Raw genomic sequence first — 19,450 nt, forward strand, 5'->3', positions numbered from 1 at the left:
TTCTTTAGAATAATATTTTAATTGAACTTGAAGACCTTGACATTTCTGTATCTTCAGGGGAAACACATTTTCATATGTAGCATGGTCTTGTGAAATACATAAGAGTACATAAGCTGTCTTTATTTACTCCTGATGGGTTCCACAGGGCTAAGCTGTATATTGCTCCAATATAATCTATAAATGAATAATTGTTCAAAGTACTTCTGTTCCCACTGATGTCTTTTTCCATTAATTTTCTCCCTTCAGAATAGGCAACAATTCCCCACTTTCCTGTAGTTCCTGTAAAGAAATATATACAGCAATTATTCTTCTATGTACATTTTGTGATTATGCTAACAAGATTTCAGTAGGGATGGTTTACGGACAAGAAGAGAACTCACTGGCTGCTAAGGGAATACACTAGGTGACTCAGTAGAGGTCCCTCTTGACCAAGACACTGAAGTTCATAATGTTGTTAAATGTTAATAATGTTAAATTCTACTTTCTGTTTATTTAGCAAGAGAGGAGATTTATTTAGTGAAAAGACACATCTTCAAAGGAACTGGTTATTACCAACTTTACTAGGTAAATCCCTGTGTATATCTCTTCTAGATGTAATTTGAGGTATGTTTTAGGCATACACAAAATTTTACAACATCCAGAATGCCTCCCATAAAATGAAAAAATTACTATCCACTGCTAGATTTTGTTTGTACCACACGTCAAAACAAACAAGACAGTAAGAGATTTGTAAGAGTTCTAAATAAGAGGTGCTTGCCCTTATCCTCTTGATGATTTAAATTGTAAGGCTGTTAACTTAAAGAACTAGGTAACACCACAGAACAGTTTTAAAATAACGTGTTGTGGGGTATATATATTCTTTTCCCCCATGTCAAGAGAAACAACCATCTCAATTCGATTACATAGGATGCTGTATTATGGAATGCATTTTAAAACACTGACAACACTCATGTACCCATACAAGTTAGTCAGTGTGAACCGAATACAGTCCCAACAATGCAAAGAGACAAATTACATTTTAGATACCAGGGACAGAAGTGTTTTGCAGCATCTACGCAATGCCCGAGACTCTACTCACAGATGACTGAAATAACCCACACACTTGTTAAATAAATAAAATTAAAGTAATCTATGTAATTTAAGTAATACCGGTATTTTTAGAACTAAATGAGATTTATTGATTGCATCTTCCCAGGAGTTACAATGTCTGAGGAATTGGCTATAAAACATTCAGACAAGAATGGGCTCAGGAGTATTTGGGGTTTAGAACACTGTGCCTGCTCTGTTACAAAAATCAAAAACCAGAGTAAAAGATGCAGATCTATTTTTGTTGCTTCAGGGTCTGTTCAAACAACTACAATAAACCTTACTTTCTTCCAGGAATGAGACTGTTTGCTAGGAAAAAAGTCTCGCCCACCTTATTTGAGAAAAGCAATGTCAGAAGTAAAACTAGGAAGAGAAACCTTTAAAAATGCACCCACAGGGTAAAAATGGTCTTTACAGTAACAGTAACTGACTGCTGTCAAGAAAATACATTCCACTGCTAAATCTTGGCATACGAGAATGCTGGAGATTTAGGGCTCCTTTCAACTGCGTGTTGAGCTAATAGAAGGCACAGTAAAACCAACCAAGTCATTCTGTTTCAAGATCTAGGGCCGCTACATGGGAATTTCTGTATGTTATGGACAGAAAAACATTTACACATTTATAAACGAACAGTCCATTTACATTTCAAACAAGATTCTCCCACTCCTACCTTTACAATATCCAGCCCTCCAACAAGTTCACCTTTCACATATAACTGAGGATACGTTGGCCAGTTTGAATAGGTTTTTAATCCTTGCCGCACCTAAGGAAAATGATCTTAAATGTAAACTTCAACTTTAGTAAAAGCAACAATGAAATCCTCAATTACAAAGAAGCTCACTTACCTCTTCGTCTTCCAGTATGTCAAATGTCTCATAATCAATGCTACGGAAAAAAGAAAAAAAGGAAAAAACAAAATCATCTACTGTGGAGTTCTGCAATGCAAGACCCTCAAAAATTCCAAATGGGTACGTTTACCAGCTAGCTTTCAAAGCACTCAGAATTAACAGGTAATAGGAGGAAAATGTCAATGCTTTATGGATCAAGAACTGTAATGTAAAAAGTGTTGTTTCATGGGAAACTCCTTATAACACACAGATAACTGCACAATGAACTAAAAAATTAAGCCACGTAACTTAGGCTGTAAAACTTAGGCAAAATGTGTTCAAAGTAATTCCTTTCGCTATTAGCTAAGACACTCATACTTTGGAGGTTTTTATTAAGGAGTCAACCAGCTGCAGCTAATCTCACCATTTTCATCTACTACTTGCATAAAAACACAAAAATAAAATGCCTGTGTAAACTTGATTTCTGGTCGATTCATGCAGGAGTTTCGGTATGCATCTCCTAGGATTCCAAGGACTGGCACTCTTCAGTAACTAGCAAGTATGTAGATTCCTGCAAGTGGACTAGGGCCAGCGACAAGGAACAATTATTTGAGTAACTGCTACTTATTTCTGAGTTGCATATTGATATATAGTAATCTATCATCTCAAAAAGCCCATTCTAACATCGAGTAATCAAAACAGCTGCTTAACCTCTTAACTAGCAGCACAAATGAAACAAGAGGTTTATTCAAAGGAAGAAGATACTAATCTCTCTCACTACAGAAAGAGTTGCTTTGAAGAGGAAAACTGAGGCTAGATAACATGCAAGGTTCCAAGCCTAAGGAAACAGATCAAGAGGGACCTCTCTAAGAGGAGCTGCTTATCAGAGTGGAAGGATTTCTTTCATGTCAACAAACACAGGGAAAAAAATAAAAAAAGAAAAATTCAGTGTTGCTATAAACTTCTCAATCAGAGCAAGACAATTACTATGTAGCAGTGCTAAAGCAGCGTAGTATCTGACACACCACACCTGACTTGGTATCAAATGAGCATAGTTGTGATTTACACTATGGGCTTTCACATAAAGATACTTCAGAAGACTCTTAAGGAAAATTATGCTTGGGGAAGTCATCCAATAATATTTTCCAAACTCTTTATTTATAAAATGTAGTTTTTGAAACAGATCTGCCTTCCCAAATTAAATTAAAAAAACTCACATACATACCCAGTACTATTTAGGATTTCTGTAATTTGCCTGCTGAATCCACATTTTGCCATCTAGAATACAACACACACATATGTTAAAACATACATCTGCTATATTTAATTCACAAAATTCTAAGCCCTCAAGCTACACTAAAGCGATTACCAATTTATTGCTAGTGATGACCTCACTGGATAAGCAATACTGTTAGTCCCTTTTTCATTCTTCTTTATACTCTTTGAGCTTTAAATAGTACTGAATGTCTCTCTCTTTATATACTCTGCTGAAATAAATGAAAACACTGAGAATATTAAACACTTTCCTCACTTGTGGTGTGACATGATACAAGGTGGATCTGTTTCCCAGGTTTGGCATTACTGCCTTGAAAACTAGTTAGGCTTGATTATTCTCCGAACATTCAAAGAGCCAAAGCTTTAGATATGATGGGTGTAAATGCTTTATATGCATTTGTAAAATAGACATTTTTCATTTTGAAACATACACTGCCCTTCACTTACCATTTCAGAGGGAGCAGCAATCTATGGTCAACTGATTAAAAGGCTGCATGTACAGCAAACTCCCAAACAAGATTAATAATTGAAAGTATTTTCTGCAAACTCTTCATATTGACAGTGTGCGGACACAGAACACTCACCATTTTTTAGACATGGAATTTTTAATCCAGCCTATCCCTTCTTATGGGTGATTTCACTCCACTAGTAGCTCAAGCAAAATCAAAACATGTTGAGCAACCTGCAGTCACATGAATGAGCTCAGTCCCCTGCCTCAGCCTCCCTTTAACTAAATAGCATATGAACAACTTCAACAACATGCAATCACTAACTACAATTATTGTCTAGGGTACACCACTCCAATGAAAAGTCCAAGTTAGGTGTTGTGCAAGTAATTTTTGACAAGAACTGCAGTGCAGTACTATTTATCCCCTGGTTACTCTGAGTATGCAACACAAAGCAACAGACTGACATTTAGGTTTATAGTCACTTATTATTTTAATCCTAACTGTTAGCAGTTGTCTGTCCTTAGTCACTACCTTTATTTCAGTGAGCAAGATAATTAAGTGCAGCTTAAAGACAGCAGGCATAGAACATTCCATGCATATGAGAAGATGAGGGGATCATTTATGGCATGTGGCATTATACTTTAGCCTTAAAAACATCTAGCAGCTTTTTTTAAATGCAGTTCTGAAAGCATAATAAAGTCAGAGAAATTAAGAAGGATAGGACACACCATCCAATTAGGTCAACAGGGGAAAATGTCATGAAACAGGCATCCAGAGATAAAGTTTTGGGCAACAATGAAAGCGTACACCCCAAGTAGGCTAGCCATCAGGGGCAAGCACTCAGAACATCAGCAGAAAATCCATTATCTGCAAAGGCAATCAATAACTAAGACCAAAAGGACACGCACAGTTCTTGCACTCATTCCTGAATTGTAGATCAACTGACAGACATCACTGCAGGGCATCAAATTCCCCAATTTCACTGTAACACAGCTATCAGCATTTTAGCAATATATATCTGTCAGGTAAAACAGGGACAGCTTTTCTATGGCTTATAGAAGCACCATATAAAACCACAACTAACTTCCCAGCACTGTTAATTTTCACTAAGCAAGGAAAGCAAGGGAAAAAGAGTAATTGCACTGTTTAAAAAACTGTTTAAACGTAGGATTTTCTGCAACACTTAATCTTACCTGTTTGCTTCCCTTCATAAAAAGCATCACAGGAGCTTTGTTTATCAAGGTTTTTAGCCTACAGAAGGCACAAAAAAAGACAGACAAACCAGCTTGGTTATTATCCCAAGCTTTGCTTCGATAGGAAAACAAAATGCAAAAGTGGAAAGACAGCAACTTACAGTTTTATCAAATGCATTTAAAGCATTATTATAAGCAAATTATTATTTTGAATTGCTTACAGTAACTCTAGGGCATGAATTTGAACCATCCTGTTACCTTTAGGGCAACAATTTACTTTTCTAGATTGACCTCTAAGTATCAAGCAGCAAAAAGTTTAAGGAGAAACATCATTTCAGGATATTTTAAACAGTGTCTATCTTTAGTGATTTACCGCTTTTTCCCCATACTGGATGTGATACTTAGCATTTTTCATTCTCCCTCTGACAATGTCTCTGCATTGCAGCGTAAGAGCCATACCTCTTGTCCATCAGTCCTAAGTTCTATGCATATACTGGCTAAGGACTAATCACTACTGAAATTCAAGAATAGATCTTTCTGCCTCATTGTGCCCATTCCACTTCTGGTCTATCTGCACAACCCTCAGACACTCCCCTTCTTGCCATCTCCTTTCAGAAAAGGCTTTCTGCAGCAGCCGACAGAAAAAGTTAGCAAAGGCTCCTGTCCAACAGTTCCCTGCTAAGGGCAAACTACCAGGGGATCACTTTCTGCAAAAGGTCGCTTTGCATGACTTGCGCAATGCAAAGAAGAAGAAAAAATCTTTGCAAAACAAAACTGAATGAAGCTTTGTTGGTGATCTACAGCCTTTGCACGTGTAAACCTCAAAACAATTTTTTCTAACCAAGTTGTCTCTAGATTAAAAACAACAGCAAAACTAAGAAACGGCTACAGCAAGGGTGAGCTCCAGTAATCTGAGCTGGTTTCCCAGCTGCCAGATCCATTTCGTGAAATCAAGCTGATTTCCACAGTCCATTTTCAAGGGTGTTTTCAAGCAAAGACAACAGTTAACTGATGGGAAAGCTCAAACATTGAGTAAAGGAACATGATTTATCATTAAGTAGATTCTACTACTGATATTCCTTCATTTTATTAAGTCTTCACATGCGTGAATAACTACCTTACAGGGTTTTTCTTACAAGTGACTGATAGAGTTAATATAGTTTGTAAGAGATGTCAGTTGCTCAGAAGTAAGAGGTTAGCTACCAAGAAAAACTAATCTGTGACATGGAAAAAGAACTTCCCAGTTATCACCAGAACATGGACCTCTGCTAAACGAAGTGTGTTAACTCAAGAAACAAACACCTACTAAAAGCTGAAGAACAAACTAGGCAACAAGAAGCTACCTGCAACTTCTCTGGTGAATTTTCAGCCAGTTTTGCTTCAGGCCATTTCTACATCAAAATCTGATAAAATTGATAAAAACTTCCCACATCTGTTCAAAAGACGCTGTGCTGCTCCTTAAGGGAGACATTTAGCCATACCAACAATTTTAAGCTATTAAAACACATTAGGTAAGCAGAGGACACTTCCCATTATCTTCTTTCCCCCAAAAGACTAAGTAAAGCTAAAAACTATTCAATTTATACATAAAGTTGCAGCTTATTATAGTTGCAAGTTTGCAAAAAAAGAAAGGAAAAGACTAAAGTAAACTTTTAAAGTTAGTTTTTAGAAGGCCAGACTGAGACAATCTCATCTTTACCTATAATTTAATCTCAAACTGCAAAAGGTAGTGATGTTTTGTGTGGCCTTGGTGAAACAATTTACAGCTCATCCTACTAGAGTAACAAAAGGTAATCTCAGCCATAGAACAAATTAAAAAGGAATAAGGACACAGCTGTAAAGTATACATTATCACCATATCGAAATGGCTTCCATTCAATTATTTCTCCACTGTGGCAAGAAGGCAAAAAAACCCGACCCAGTCACATCTAGAGCACTGTAAAACTTCCTCTTACCATTCTCAGACAAGAGGGAACCTGTGCTAACTTATTTCCCTTCAAGGTACAAGCCATTTTCTTGGTAAACCAACCCCCCTTTCCAGGTCTTAATGGCAGTAGTCACATAAAAACTAGAAAAAAAACCTGCCACATCTACTAACAACTTCTCAAACAGAATTACTTCTCAGATTATCTGGAGCTCAAAAGCCTGGAGCACATCAGGACTTCAAACGGGAAGGTTAAAAGGACAAATTGGTTTCTAGAAATTATATGATTCAGGAAGCAACACACTTCCTACTGCTGCAGCACATATTCATGTTGCCAAGATGGAAAAAAAAAACAGGAACTGAAGGACATGAGTAATCAAGAAAAATGAGGAGACAAGCCCAGGTATTTTCTCCAGTGACATCACAGTTAATGAAGACTACGATAAACGCAGCTAACAAAAGCTACTAATGTCCAAATGATGATTTTCCCAGTTACCTTCAAAGAATAAATTCTTAAAAGAGAGACAAGAAAGAATCTATATATTCCTGCTATAATTAAGAACTAACAAATTACAAGTATAATAAGTAAAGCCTACTGGAACAGTATAGCTTAATACATGCACAATATATACAATACATATATAGTTTAATACTCAAATGTAACAGTATAGTTTTAATATTAAAGTGATGCTTACTGTACAGAAAACAGAACGTATTAAACAACTGCATGAGTTCTGTAATTAAAGAAAATCTTGACACACTTCTGATAAAGTCAAAGAACAGAAATTGTTGTAGGGGGCTCCTCCTATACAAATGAGCATACAGGAAGCCTCAAAAATAGACACCCTTAAAATAATGATGTATTTTAACATCATACCTGTCCTCCAACTTCTGTGTCTTCGGACAGATTGTATCCAGCTCTCCTGATGCCTCAAGTTCCTAGGGAGGTTGGGGAGAAGAAAAATCAAACGTAAAAAGCAAGAAAAATGTGCTTCTGACAACCAGTAAGATTAAGAGTTTCTCAGGTTCTAACCTTGATAATATCAAGTCCGCCTATAAGCTCTCCTGCTACATACAACTGCGGATAAGTTGGCCAATTAGAATATGTTTTCAGCCCCTGACGAACTTCTTCATCAGAAAAAATATCAAAACTGCTAAATGAAATACCATGTTTGCTCAGTATCTCCACCATTTGTTTGCTGAAACCTGCAAACACAAAAAGAGGAATTACATGTAATTTTGAACAAAGCATTCCCATGTCTGTACTAAACCTTACTCATTTAAAAAAAATCAAATTCTTCTAGACAGTAAATTCAGAAAAGCTCTAGTGTGTTATTCTTTGCTCTATCAATATCCTCAAATATTATAAAGGGGTGAAACACCTATTTATTACTGGGATTACAAAACCAAAGTATATGGGCAGCTTGCTAAATCTGGTGCTTCTCTATTTAGAGAGCTACACAGTAAGTAACCTTTATCAAAGCATGTCTGTTGCTCCAACATACAATTAAAGCAAAGTTAAATGTATTCCCTTATTCTGACTTTTCCAGCTTTTCTTCAGTGAGCCTTCACAAAGAACAAAAGCTTCTCAATGACCATTAAGGCAACTCCAACAGCCTTCTTTTCACTCCTATAATCACACGTGATTTTCTCTACCCCCACCATTATTCCTCCAGGTAGTACTGAACTTCTACACCAAAGTGGATAAAGTTGACACACAAAGTGAGCACCAGGACTTACACCCACTATGGTGTCACTAGTTTAACTTAGAAATTTGGCTTTCACAATGTTTTCTACTAAGCGCACATCCTTTTTCCTACTTCATGGTAAAAGGCAGATTCCTTTTTATTTTTTAAATGTTTTATGTTCACATGAATACTTAACATTATTTTACTACCCTTATGACATTTTCATACCATGTTTTGTTTTCTTTTATGGCAGATCTTCATTATGTCCTACTCCGACAACACTCAGCAGGGTATTAAGCACTGAATATTACAATGTAAACATCCAGATTTTCTAAGTTGATCTACTATGCAGCCAACCTGTGAAAAGTTTCTCCCTTCCATAACTAAGCATCTTTTTCTTAAGAAAAGAGTTATTTATAAAAAGTTGTAGGTATGAAAATTTTATTACAGAATTTACAGTCTATAACCACCTAAATCTTCTTGCGCTAGAGAGAAACCCACACAAAATTTCACTTTCAAACAATTCTCCTTCTAATGAGAATCGTGACCTTAAAATAAAGTGAAACAGTAAACTTATTTATTTAAAAATAAGATAAAATTGTTTTTTACATCATTGGTCTCTACAGACAGTCTTCAAAAATCACTTTAAAAGCAAAACCACACCACCCATGCCTTTATGTCAACAAGTCTGTTCTTTATGGGGTAGCCTGAAGAGAAACCTTAGACTGATGTTCAAAGCCACCTTCATCCACTTCACACTTCCACTGACACAGAAGCACAAAGGGACCTCCAGAGAAGACATCAGCCTCCTGGATGCTTCACAGTGTATTGCACATATTTACGCCATAAGAAAGCAGATGAGAAGTCTGCTGCACTTTACAACACAAGGAAGCCAACAATTGATGATCAAATCTGGATTCACAACTCCGCTGTTCCTCCACAGTGTTACTTGCTCGCCTATGAAAATTATGCTACTCAGGAAAAATAAGTACATTGCAACACATTGAAATTTGGCTTCATTTCTAACACATAGTCTTTATCGTAAAGTATTTCAACACCTGCCACTGTTGCTTGCATGCACATCCCTTCTAAGGAAGCAGAAGCTGCCTAGACAACACTATCATATGGTTTGCAAAAAGGATCTGTAAGAATCTGTCCATAAATCAATTTGATAATAACATGTGCTTTATATCTTTGCCAACTCATTCTATTTTGGATGCAAATGTCCTTGCAATTCTACCAATTCCTTCAAAGAACTCCAGCAAATGCTGTGCAGGCAATGAAAACCTCTACACAAATAACAAAAAAACAAGAGACAATGCTTAAAGACCTTAATAAAGGTATAGAATAAAAAAAAAAAAAATAGCTTTAAATGGGACAAAGAATCAAAGTGCCATGGAAGAATAACCTTTGATTTCAGCTTGCAAGACCACCTATTAGTTTTTGAAATATGGATTTTTACTACAGCTTTCTGCCGTTTTCATGATCTGCAATTTATTGAGATACGAAGTAGCAGTATTTATATGTATGGCATCTAAGTTGCTTTTCTTTCTACAACTGAAGTGTTAAGTTCATGTACAGCCTGAAGTAAAACACAGATTCTGAAATTTTTCATACATCTGGGAGTTCATTAGTAAACAGCTAAAGGCTGATTGCTGATGGTTATTCCATCGCCAATATATTAACTCATTTCTACTGTAAGGAACTGGGGGGGGGGGGGAAGCTTTATTTTAGCTGTAGGCAATTACATGCAAACTAGAAAGATTGATTGGTTATGTTTCATTTTGAAGGGTTATGGTAGCAGTCTGGAAGTGTTATGCTTAAGGATAAAGTGCCAGAACAGCTTTACTTTCATAACAAAAGATTTAGGTTGAATTTCTGAAGAAGTGCCATACATGCATTACAAGGAATAATTAAACCACTAACAATGTTTTAAGTGGTTATCTAGATGATCATAAATGCCAGTCCAGATTCTACACCAATAAAAACATCCTAAATAAATGACAGTATTGATGAAGCAAATAAATGCTACCCCAGTCCAAATTAATTCGCTGAAATAACACAATGTACATAGCAACCACATACAACTGGCAGTAAACACAATGCCAAGGGGACAAACCTTGCTTTACACTATGCTTCGTGGGCTTTTCTACTGAAGAAATTACCAACTACAAGAAGATCCCTAAATACACTGCTGGATAAGGTTCCCTCTACTTGCCACTAAAGACTCAAGTGCAAGTCTATTATTTGTACCAAAATAGATACGATTCAAAAATATCTTAACCTTTAAACAAGCATGGCTCCTTTTATTTAATTCTATTTTCACTACTGCTACTACTGTTATAACAGATCCTTATCACCTCTGACAAAATGTTGTTACCTACACCTTGAAAAAGACTTTGTCTGTCCTAGGAAGTTTAATGGACCTAACTTAATAACATCTCCCAGCTACTGCCAGAAACTATCACAGCAATCTAAAGCTGGCATGGTGTTTAACTGCAAAAATCAAGAGTTGTAAGCTTAGATGACTTCATGCATTGCACTACATTTTAATACTTCCAATTTTAACACATACCTCTATTTACATAAGTACCTCCCGTGCACTTCTCATGAGGTACCAGGGATGAACAGTAAGAACTGAAAGCTTGAGGAATATTTACTTTATCATATTAGGACATGCAAATGAACCCATGTTATACCCTTAGGTCGCTTTCCATATTGAGTTCACGATGTAGTATCTAACTAACCTTAACCCTGATGCCTCAACGTCTTTTTCCATTTGTTTGCTGGGTTTTGGGTTTGTTTGGGGGTTTCTGGTAGGATTTATTTAAATATCTTCACACCTGTCTCCCATCAAAAATTTAAACACAGGCAAAACAGTAAAGGGTCTTTTCTCTGCATAACTTTCAAATTCTGCCAAGAATTCTGCTCAATGCCCTTTAGAAAGCCAGCCCTCTACTGAACACCCCCAGAAATCCAAAGGAGAAATGGTGTGCCTGTGACATCAACTGATCACACTGATGCAGAGGCTGATGTGGGTGTAAGAAAGAACCTGGGCACACCAGCAGTTCAGAGGATTGCCTGCAAACACCTTTGAGCTCACCATGGACATAGCAAACACCATGCTTTACTCTTAGAGCTTACGGTGCACCTGCCAAACAACTCACGCTGCAAGCACAGCAGGTCCACTAACAGCAGTGTCATCCAATGCAATTAAATATAAAGCACATGTATCTGAATAAGCTAAATAGTATACACCCCAAATGTACTCACACAAATATCAGGAGCTCATCAGAGCGGTGCTCTATTACACACAGGTAGACTTCAAAAGTCTACTTCAGAATAAGCCAAAATCTCCATTCCTACAAAATTATCTAGAAATTCCTATGACGACACACAACTTTCACACACCTATAACCATATTGTTACAGAATACAAATGCAGAATTATCTATACATAAATAGAAGGAACTTCATCAGCTCTTCATAGGAGCAAACACCTACGCACAAACCGCTAGAATCCCAAGTTAATACCCAACAGCACAGTGAACGTGAAAGTTCTGACAGCTGCGATTATTTCTGAAACTATTTCTACTGAAGTGATTCTGGGATTAAAATTAGTGCATTGAAATGAAACAGCAGCCTTGAAATTAGAGAGGAAAAAAACTGAGAAAAACAGTGTGCAGATATCACCACAGCAGAAGCCAAATGCAGTACGGGAAGCCTCAGTCCATCTTACACCTTCTCTCAGATTTCTATAACCCTTTTACAGCAACAGCTGAAAAAGCAGATTGTAAAATGGCATGCAAATATTTTAAGAGCCGCTGAAAGTACACAGAGGCAATGAGAAAAGCTGCACGCAAGACCTAAGTTTTCAAATATTGTTTCATGACTTTCACATATAAGCCTTCCTTCATGAAAAGGGCAGTAGGCACTACACTAAACTCCCTCCAATTAACAGTGCCTGACAGACTCTCTTCTCCTGCCTAACACACACTGTATGTATCCTTCCAAAGCTGCTCTTTGTAATTCAATCCAGACCAGGGGCTTCAGCACTGTTAGCACTCTGCTCAGCTCCCTCATTTGTCAAAATGAGGACACAAAACCACCTAAGTGAATGAAAAGACTCATATTTACTCTGTGGACCCAAATCCTCGATTTCAATAACTACAACTATACAGAACTACAATAGCTCTACTGTAATAGAATGCCTTCACAGACACAATGCAAAATAGCAAAGGCAATTTGGCAATTCACGTATCACAGATCTGCATTATTCTCACTTCACCAAATCAATGCGTTCCATGTCATTATCCTTCCTTTCTCCCCCTTTTAACAGTACATGGAGATAAAGACAATTTGAATCCTTCCAGGTTAAGATAAATGGACAACAGAACATATAAGTTCAATTTCTTGTAGGTCCTTTTATACCATTTCATCTATTTTCCTTTACATAGCTCTTCACTTAGTTTCTCCTGGACACACGCCAATACAAAGCACAAGCAGCTATGTGGGGACATCTGCACTTGAAACTGTTAACTGAAATTAATACTTAAAACTGTGGTGAGATCTTCCATGGCTGGAACATTAGCAGTGCATGCACACCACAAGGATATTTGGCAATTAAATGAATACAGCATCAATAAATCACCACACCACACCAACAGTTCAAACCCAGCACTCATGAACTCCTGAGCAGGCACAAGCAGCACTGCTCTGTCTCCAGGCTGCCTGTGCAGAGCCCTTACCAAAAGGAAGTCAAAAAGAACAGTGTAGAGTCCTCATGTCCCTCCTCAGGAGTGTTTTAAACTTATTTAGTTCACATGCATCTCTGCCACGATATAGGAACATTTATGAGGAACCCGTCAAGCCTATGCATGCTACTGTAATTCATGCACAAATAGACAAAACAATTGTTTTCATTATTTGTTTTTAGACACATAACTGACGTTTTGCATGACAACTTTTTTAGCAGTTATCTCTTTATTGGTTCCACAAATATATCGCACAGCCCCTTCTTCAGGAGCATAGCAGTAAGGAGGTAGCTGTTGCTAATTCTTTTCCTATTCTCCTGTGGTGTTTCACAATTTCTTCATCTCTTTGGCCCAGCAATGTACTTGGTATGATTTGCTCCATAGGATATATGGATTCCTTTGCTAAGCAAACAATCTTAAGTCATCTCAGGGTCAGCTACTTGTCGAAAATAACCCATCAGCATTGCAACATTTGACGTGTGGACCAATTTGGGGAGAGAAAGGAGGTAAAAGAAGTCAATGCAACATTTTTCCCCCATCACCTTTCCCTCCCGTCAGTTTTAAATTTTTGTAATTATATCTCATTGCCACCACCCCCAGAATAAGACCTTTTCAGTCTTCCCATTCCAAGTGAAGTTCTGGAGATAAGGAACAGCTGGTTTTCCACACTGCATTTTGCTTCCCACACACACACACACACCCCCCAGATGCAATATGGGTCTTGGGGAACAAGCTGTTTACAAAAAACCCACATGGGACCTAGGGTTAAGTGTTCGCTTCTGTTAAGATATCAGATAGAAAAAGACTGGTGGGTTAGAAGCAGACTGGCAAGCAAAGATAAATTTCAACAAAGGCAGGACAGGGATACAAAGGAAACAACCTGGAAAGTGTTGTGAATTGCCAAAACTGTGCCCCAGAGCTACACCAGAACTAGAGGGAACCATAACCAAACAAGAGCCTCCAAAAGAGTGCTGTCTGGTTCAAGCAATCTCCATCCTACATCAGTGTTACTCCCCCATTTACCTCTCGCAGCTCACCACAGAAGGACCTACAAGATTAGTTCTGCAATCCAGCTTCTTGAAATGATGTGAGCAGAAGAATGGCAGCTTCGTAGCACTTAATTTTGTCTTTTAACATTTGTTTATGCACTTTCCATATAGATCAACACTTCCAGTTAGCTCGCACACAAGCAGTCTACACAGTGTGCAAGAGTTAAGAGAATTAGGTTTAACAAAAGGCATTTCCACTGCAGCAGAAACACATGCTATTGGTCTTCCAATTTTACCACTTAGGGTAGTTTTGGTTTCTTTCTCCAAAGGGCAACAGTGATAGTGGATGTCAGTCAGTCAATTCCCTGAACTGAAACATTTTCTTCAGACTACATTCTCAATGTGGAACTTGCTGTACAAAATATGTCATGAATAAACACTGAGCTACCTCAGGAGAAGTGTCCTAGTTCAAGGATAGCATTGCACATCACATTCTTTAGAAAGCCCCTAAACTCTGCGATTCCATTTCCAAAATTTAACTAAGGGAGCAACAATTGTCTAGCTGCACATAAGCAGTATGAAAATATTTTCATTAATACTTCTAGACATACAAGACACCGTTGGGATGTATCTCCCCCAAACTGAGTACATTAACAACTAGCCCAAAGCAAGCACTGTCATGTTGAACACAAATTTCAGAAAATCCTTACCACAGCGAGGTTCTTTTGGAGATCCTTTCATAAACAGCATGCAAGGGGCAGCATTGATGAGTTTCTTTAGACGTACATTGAGATCTTCTTTTGCACCATCGTTAGAGCCAGCAGAAACAGAAGTGCTGGACGCGTGGCGCTGTACTTTTTTGGTCAGCTCTGGGGCATGTGCACCATCTAATCTGTCAACTTTCTGAGAATTCTAAGGAAACCAAAACACAGGCTCGTGTTAAAGCATTAAATTCAGAATTTGTACTGTAATAAAATAATAAAAAAAACATACAAAGTATAGATTTTCAGATGTAGGGTGCATTAGTGTATTGATCTTTTAGTCAGTTTTTAGCTCCAAGACTCATACCATTCTGTTGGCTGGCTACTGCTAATGCTAGCAAATTTGCTATTAAAAAAAAATTACTAGAGAAAGTATTTTGCATTTTATTATCACAGGCAAACATGACCCAAATAGACCTGTCATTCCTACCAAAAGATTTACTTGGGGTTTTGCCATGTTGTAGAACTACAGCTAGGCAAGGAAACATTACTGAAATTTTTTTGACCCAATACAAAGTACAAAAACTAAAATAAAAACTACGTAAGAATCCTAAAGCCATTAAGGAAGCTCTGAAATATTTCATATGAAGTGTAAGAACCATTTCTATCTACTTTTTTAGGTTCCACTGGATAGTTAAATCAGATGCGTAAAGTGTTTCTTCACTGAGAAAGTTCTTAAGGTTCTGCTGTTCCGGCTGTTGTATTAAAAAGGTATACATATTAAAAATCCACATGGAATCCATTTTCTCTTACCTTAAAGAATAAGAACGTTGGAACAGAACTAATTCCATATTTTTCAGATACTTCAGGCACAGCTTCAGCTTCCAGCTAAAAAAAACCCCAAAAACCAAAAACAGAGGAAAAGATTATTTTCATAATCTTCTTTAAAGTTTGACTGTGGATGTCAATCCTGTCTAGAATGCTCTTCTAGGCATTTTATACATTTAAAAAGGATTTGATGCAGAAGTTTGTGACACATTTGCATTTAAATGAGACTCACTGGGTTGGCATGTCATCCACTGAGCCTACACAGTGTCAAAACAGGTTCAGAGGTTTTTATTTTGTTGCACATTTCAAAAGATGCCTGGAGGCTGCGAATAAAATTTTTGGTGCACTAGTGACCTAGTAAATTTTCAATCATATGCAGCTACTACTATATTGAAATCCATAAATCATTGACCCCAGTTATGTCATGATTACAGTGCTTATTTTCTGCCCACAGCAATTCTTGCTGTTTGCTCTATTGACTAATTTCAAGGGGCAGTACATCATGACTGACATTTGCAGCCTTCTGCAAATTATGAAGAAAAAAAAGGAGCGTTTCTTCAATAAGCTATTGATGTCTACTAAATTTTATTTTTAACTCCTGCAAGGCTACCAAATATTGAGTGGCAAACTTGTTGAGATTATTGGTTCTAATTTTATTCAGCATTCAAATGCATACCTTGAAATTATATAACGTGGTGGTTTGCCAGGAAAATACATGTTTTAACTAACTCAACTTGTGATTTTCTGTGCATGGGCTAAAAGCTTACTTGAGTGGCAGAAGATCTAGTACAAGGTTACGACACTGGTTGTGTAACAACTGCACAGTTAATGGTTAAAAAAAATAGTAGCATTGCAGGTAAACCTGCAATCCAGTGTACAGGAGAAAAGGCTTCTCAAATTCCTATTCCATAAACCACACAGTGAACGAACAAGCATAAAGAGCTACTTAATAGTTTGCTCCTGCTTGCCCTTGTCCATCCTTAATGTATTTTAGAAAATACTGTGACTGTTCTACTAGCCACAATGCAGTGAACCTCTGAATATTTCAGTATTACAGCACATTTTGATTTGCTCCAGCTATATAGGCTCTTAATGAACCCACTAAACACAGGAGCAACCCACTAGATTAAGTCAAAACAGAGTGCAAGCTTCACCTCCATTTCTGAAGAATCAATTCTCCATCAGGATCAACTGAGAAACTAAAGCTATAAATTGAAAGCTGTTAATAGATTCCAATTATCTATTCTCTTTCAAGTGACAAAGTGATTAAGTGACTTCTACCTATAATATTAATTTTCTTTTCCAGTAAAATTTCCTACCTACATACTTACGTTCCACTCCGGTGGGGTTCGCACATACAGAACAAATTCAATTTCCTATTTCAGTAACTTGCTCTTACTGGTGCAACTTCTCAAAACACTGTTTCTAAGCGTTTCTGGATATAGACATACTTTCATTTTAACCAAGCCAAGGATCTTAAAAGAGTCAGGCTACACAACTAAAATGAGAAATCACATTCAGAAAGACGCCAAAATTTACTGACAGTTTTGGAAGTTCACCTCATTATTACTTAGCTCTATTCTACAATGTAACTGTTTATGATTTCCAAGGCAGTACCGCTACTCTTGGTTAGTCATCCGTAGCCCTCTGATTCTTGCCAATTAAAAGACAGACTGGCTATTCGGGAATACAGACCAAAATCCCACAAAGGTACTTCCAAAATCAAACCCATTGCCCATGTGGAGCCCCCTCACAAAAAAATGTCAAGAAAATCCACCCAAGACTTTCTCTAAGCAAGTACAGCAGTAATATTGGGGGGGGGAAGGAGGTGCCACTACCTTAATTTTGTAATACTTGATCACTTTGGAGCCTTATTAAAAAATAAACTAGAGCTGAATAATAAAGGTTGTAAATAAATAATATACGAATATGAATAATAAAGAGGCAACAGAGTTTTCAAACTTTCTTGGGCCTACTAAAAGCTGCAGCAACTCCCTATAAATTTAAGCATCTTGAATTTTCAATGCTGACAATTAGTCTTTTGAAGCTCCAAGTAATAAAATACTACCATTAAAATAGTTGTCCTTCTGTTTTACAGATAGAAATGCCAACTGAGAGGAATCATTAAAAAAAAACACACACAAAACCTAAAGGCTGTAAGAAATCAAATTAAAATACTCACACACAGCTGGCTGCTCCATTACTCCCTGCCCTCATAATCACAGAAGTGTCTCATTAACAAGAGAAAGTTGTTTTAAAACAAACAGCATGTTGATGAAGTGCATTCATTTTTCCCTCCACACTGGTTCTCTTACTAGGATGTGCAGTCACAAAAATAAAGCATCTCATCTGTGTTTATATCATCCAGCACTACGCAACTGTCATCTTGGAGTGACAATGTTGCACAGACTTACATTTACCTTCCTTTTAAACTTCACAAAAATTGTTTTTCATCTTTAGTATCAGACAGAAACAATCCCTATGAATTACTAGATCCACTTAGCTAACCAGTAACATCATGGTGTATCTGGTTTGTGTGGGCAAGGTTTTGGTAGCGGGGGGCTACAGGGGTGGCCTCTGTGAGAAGCAGCCAGAAGCTTCCCCCATGCCCAATGGAGCCAATGCCAGCCAGCTCCGAGACAGACCTGCCGCTGGCCAAGGCCAAGCCCATCAGCTACGGTGGTAGCACCTCTGGGACAACATTGTTAAAATGAGGGAAAAAAAACCCTGCATGACAGCAACTGCAGCTGGAAAGGGGAGTGAGAATACATGGGAGCAACAACTGTGCAGGCACCAAGGTGGAAGGAGGGCAGGAGGGGCTCAAGGCACCAGAGCAGATTCCCCAGCAGCCTGTGCCAAAGCCATGGCAAGGCAGGCTGTCACCCTCAGCCCATGGAACCCACCATGGAGCAGATATCCACCCACGGACCACCCCACACCAGGGTAGGGGGATGCCCAAAGGAAGCTGTGACCCCATGGGCAACCCACCCTGGAGCAGGCTCCTGGCAGGACCTGTGGCCCCAGTGGTGAGAGGAGGCCAGGCTGCAGCAGGGTTGCTGGCAGGGCTTGTGACCCCAGGGGGGACCCAGATTGGAGCCAGCTGTTCCTGAAGGACTCTACCCCGAGGGAGGGACCCACACTGGAACAGTGTGTGAAGAACTGCAGCCTGTGGGGAGGACTCACGTTGGAGAAGTCTGTGGAGGACTGTCTCCTGTTGGAGGGACCCCACGATGGGGCAGGGGCAGAGTGTGAGGAGTCCTCCCCCACAGGAGGAGGGAGCGGCAGAGAAAACACGTGATGAGCTGACCACAACCCAAATTCCCTGTGTACTTGTGCCGCTGAGGAGGGAGGAGGTGGGGAAAATCAGGAGTGAAACTGAGCCCCGGGAAGGGTGGAGGGAAGGTGTTTTAAAATTTGGGTTTATATCTCATTATCCTACCCCAATTTGATTGGTAATAAATTAATTTTCCCCAAGTTGAGTCTGTTTTGCCCATGACTGTAATTAGTGAGTGATCGCCCCGTCCTTATCTTGACCCATGAGCCTTTCGCTATATTTTCCTCTCCCCTGCCCAGCTAAGGATGGCAGTGATACAGCAGCTTTGGAGGGCACTCAGCCTCCAGCCAGGGTCAACCCACCATACATGGGAACAAATGAAATCTGCAGCACATTTGAAAAGAATAGTGTTGCCAAATTCATCTCAAATCCAGGGATAAAAATCATGCTTTAAAAATTATGG

The 19,450-nt window shown here is 38.3% G+C and overlaps 1 protein-coding gene across 2 annotated transcripts in view; it reads right to left on the minus strand.

Moving 5' to 3' along the window:
- Nucleotides 1-19,450, minus strand: part of GLRX3 (glutaredoxin 3) — a 25,594-nt gene continuing 6,144 nt past the window's right edge. For both annotated transcript variants that reach the window (XM_055805183.1, XM_055805188.1), the window contains 9 exons: nt 15,699-15,773; nt 14,895-15,096; nt 7,788-7,960; nt 7,632-7,693; nt 4,831-4,888; nt 3,139-3,191; nt 1,932-1,971; nt 1,757-1,849; nt 1-279 (listed from right to left, as the gene is read on the minus strand). In XM_055805183.1, coding sequence (XP_055661158.1) covers nt 229-279; nt 1,757-1,849; nt 1,932-1,971; nt 3,139-3,191; nt 4,831-4,888; nt 7,632-7,693; nt 7,788-7,960; nt 14,895-15,096; nt 15,699-15,773 — 807 coding nt within the window. In that variant the 3' untranslated portion in view covers nt 1-228. The remainder of the gene's footprint in view (nt 280-1,756; nt 1,850-1,931; nt 1,972-3,138; nt 3,192-4,830; nt 4,889-7,631; nt 7,694-7,787; nt 7,961-14,894; nt 15,097-15,698; nt 15,774-19,450) is intronic.

Source organism: Falco peregrinus, chromosome 1 (assembly GCF_023634155.1).
Source record: "Falco peregrinus isolate bFalPer1 chromosome 1, bFalPer1.pri, whole genome shotgun sequence".
Classification (NCBI taxonomy): Eukaryota; Metazoa; Chordata; class Aves; order Falconiformes; family Falconidae; genus Falco; species Falco peregrinus.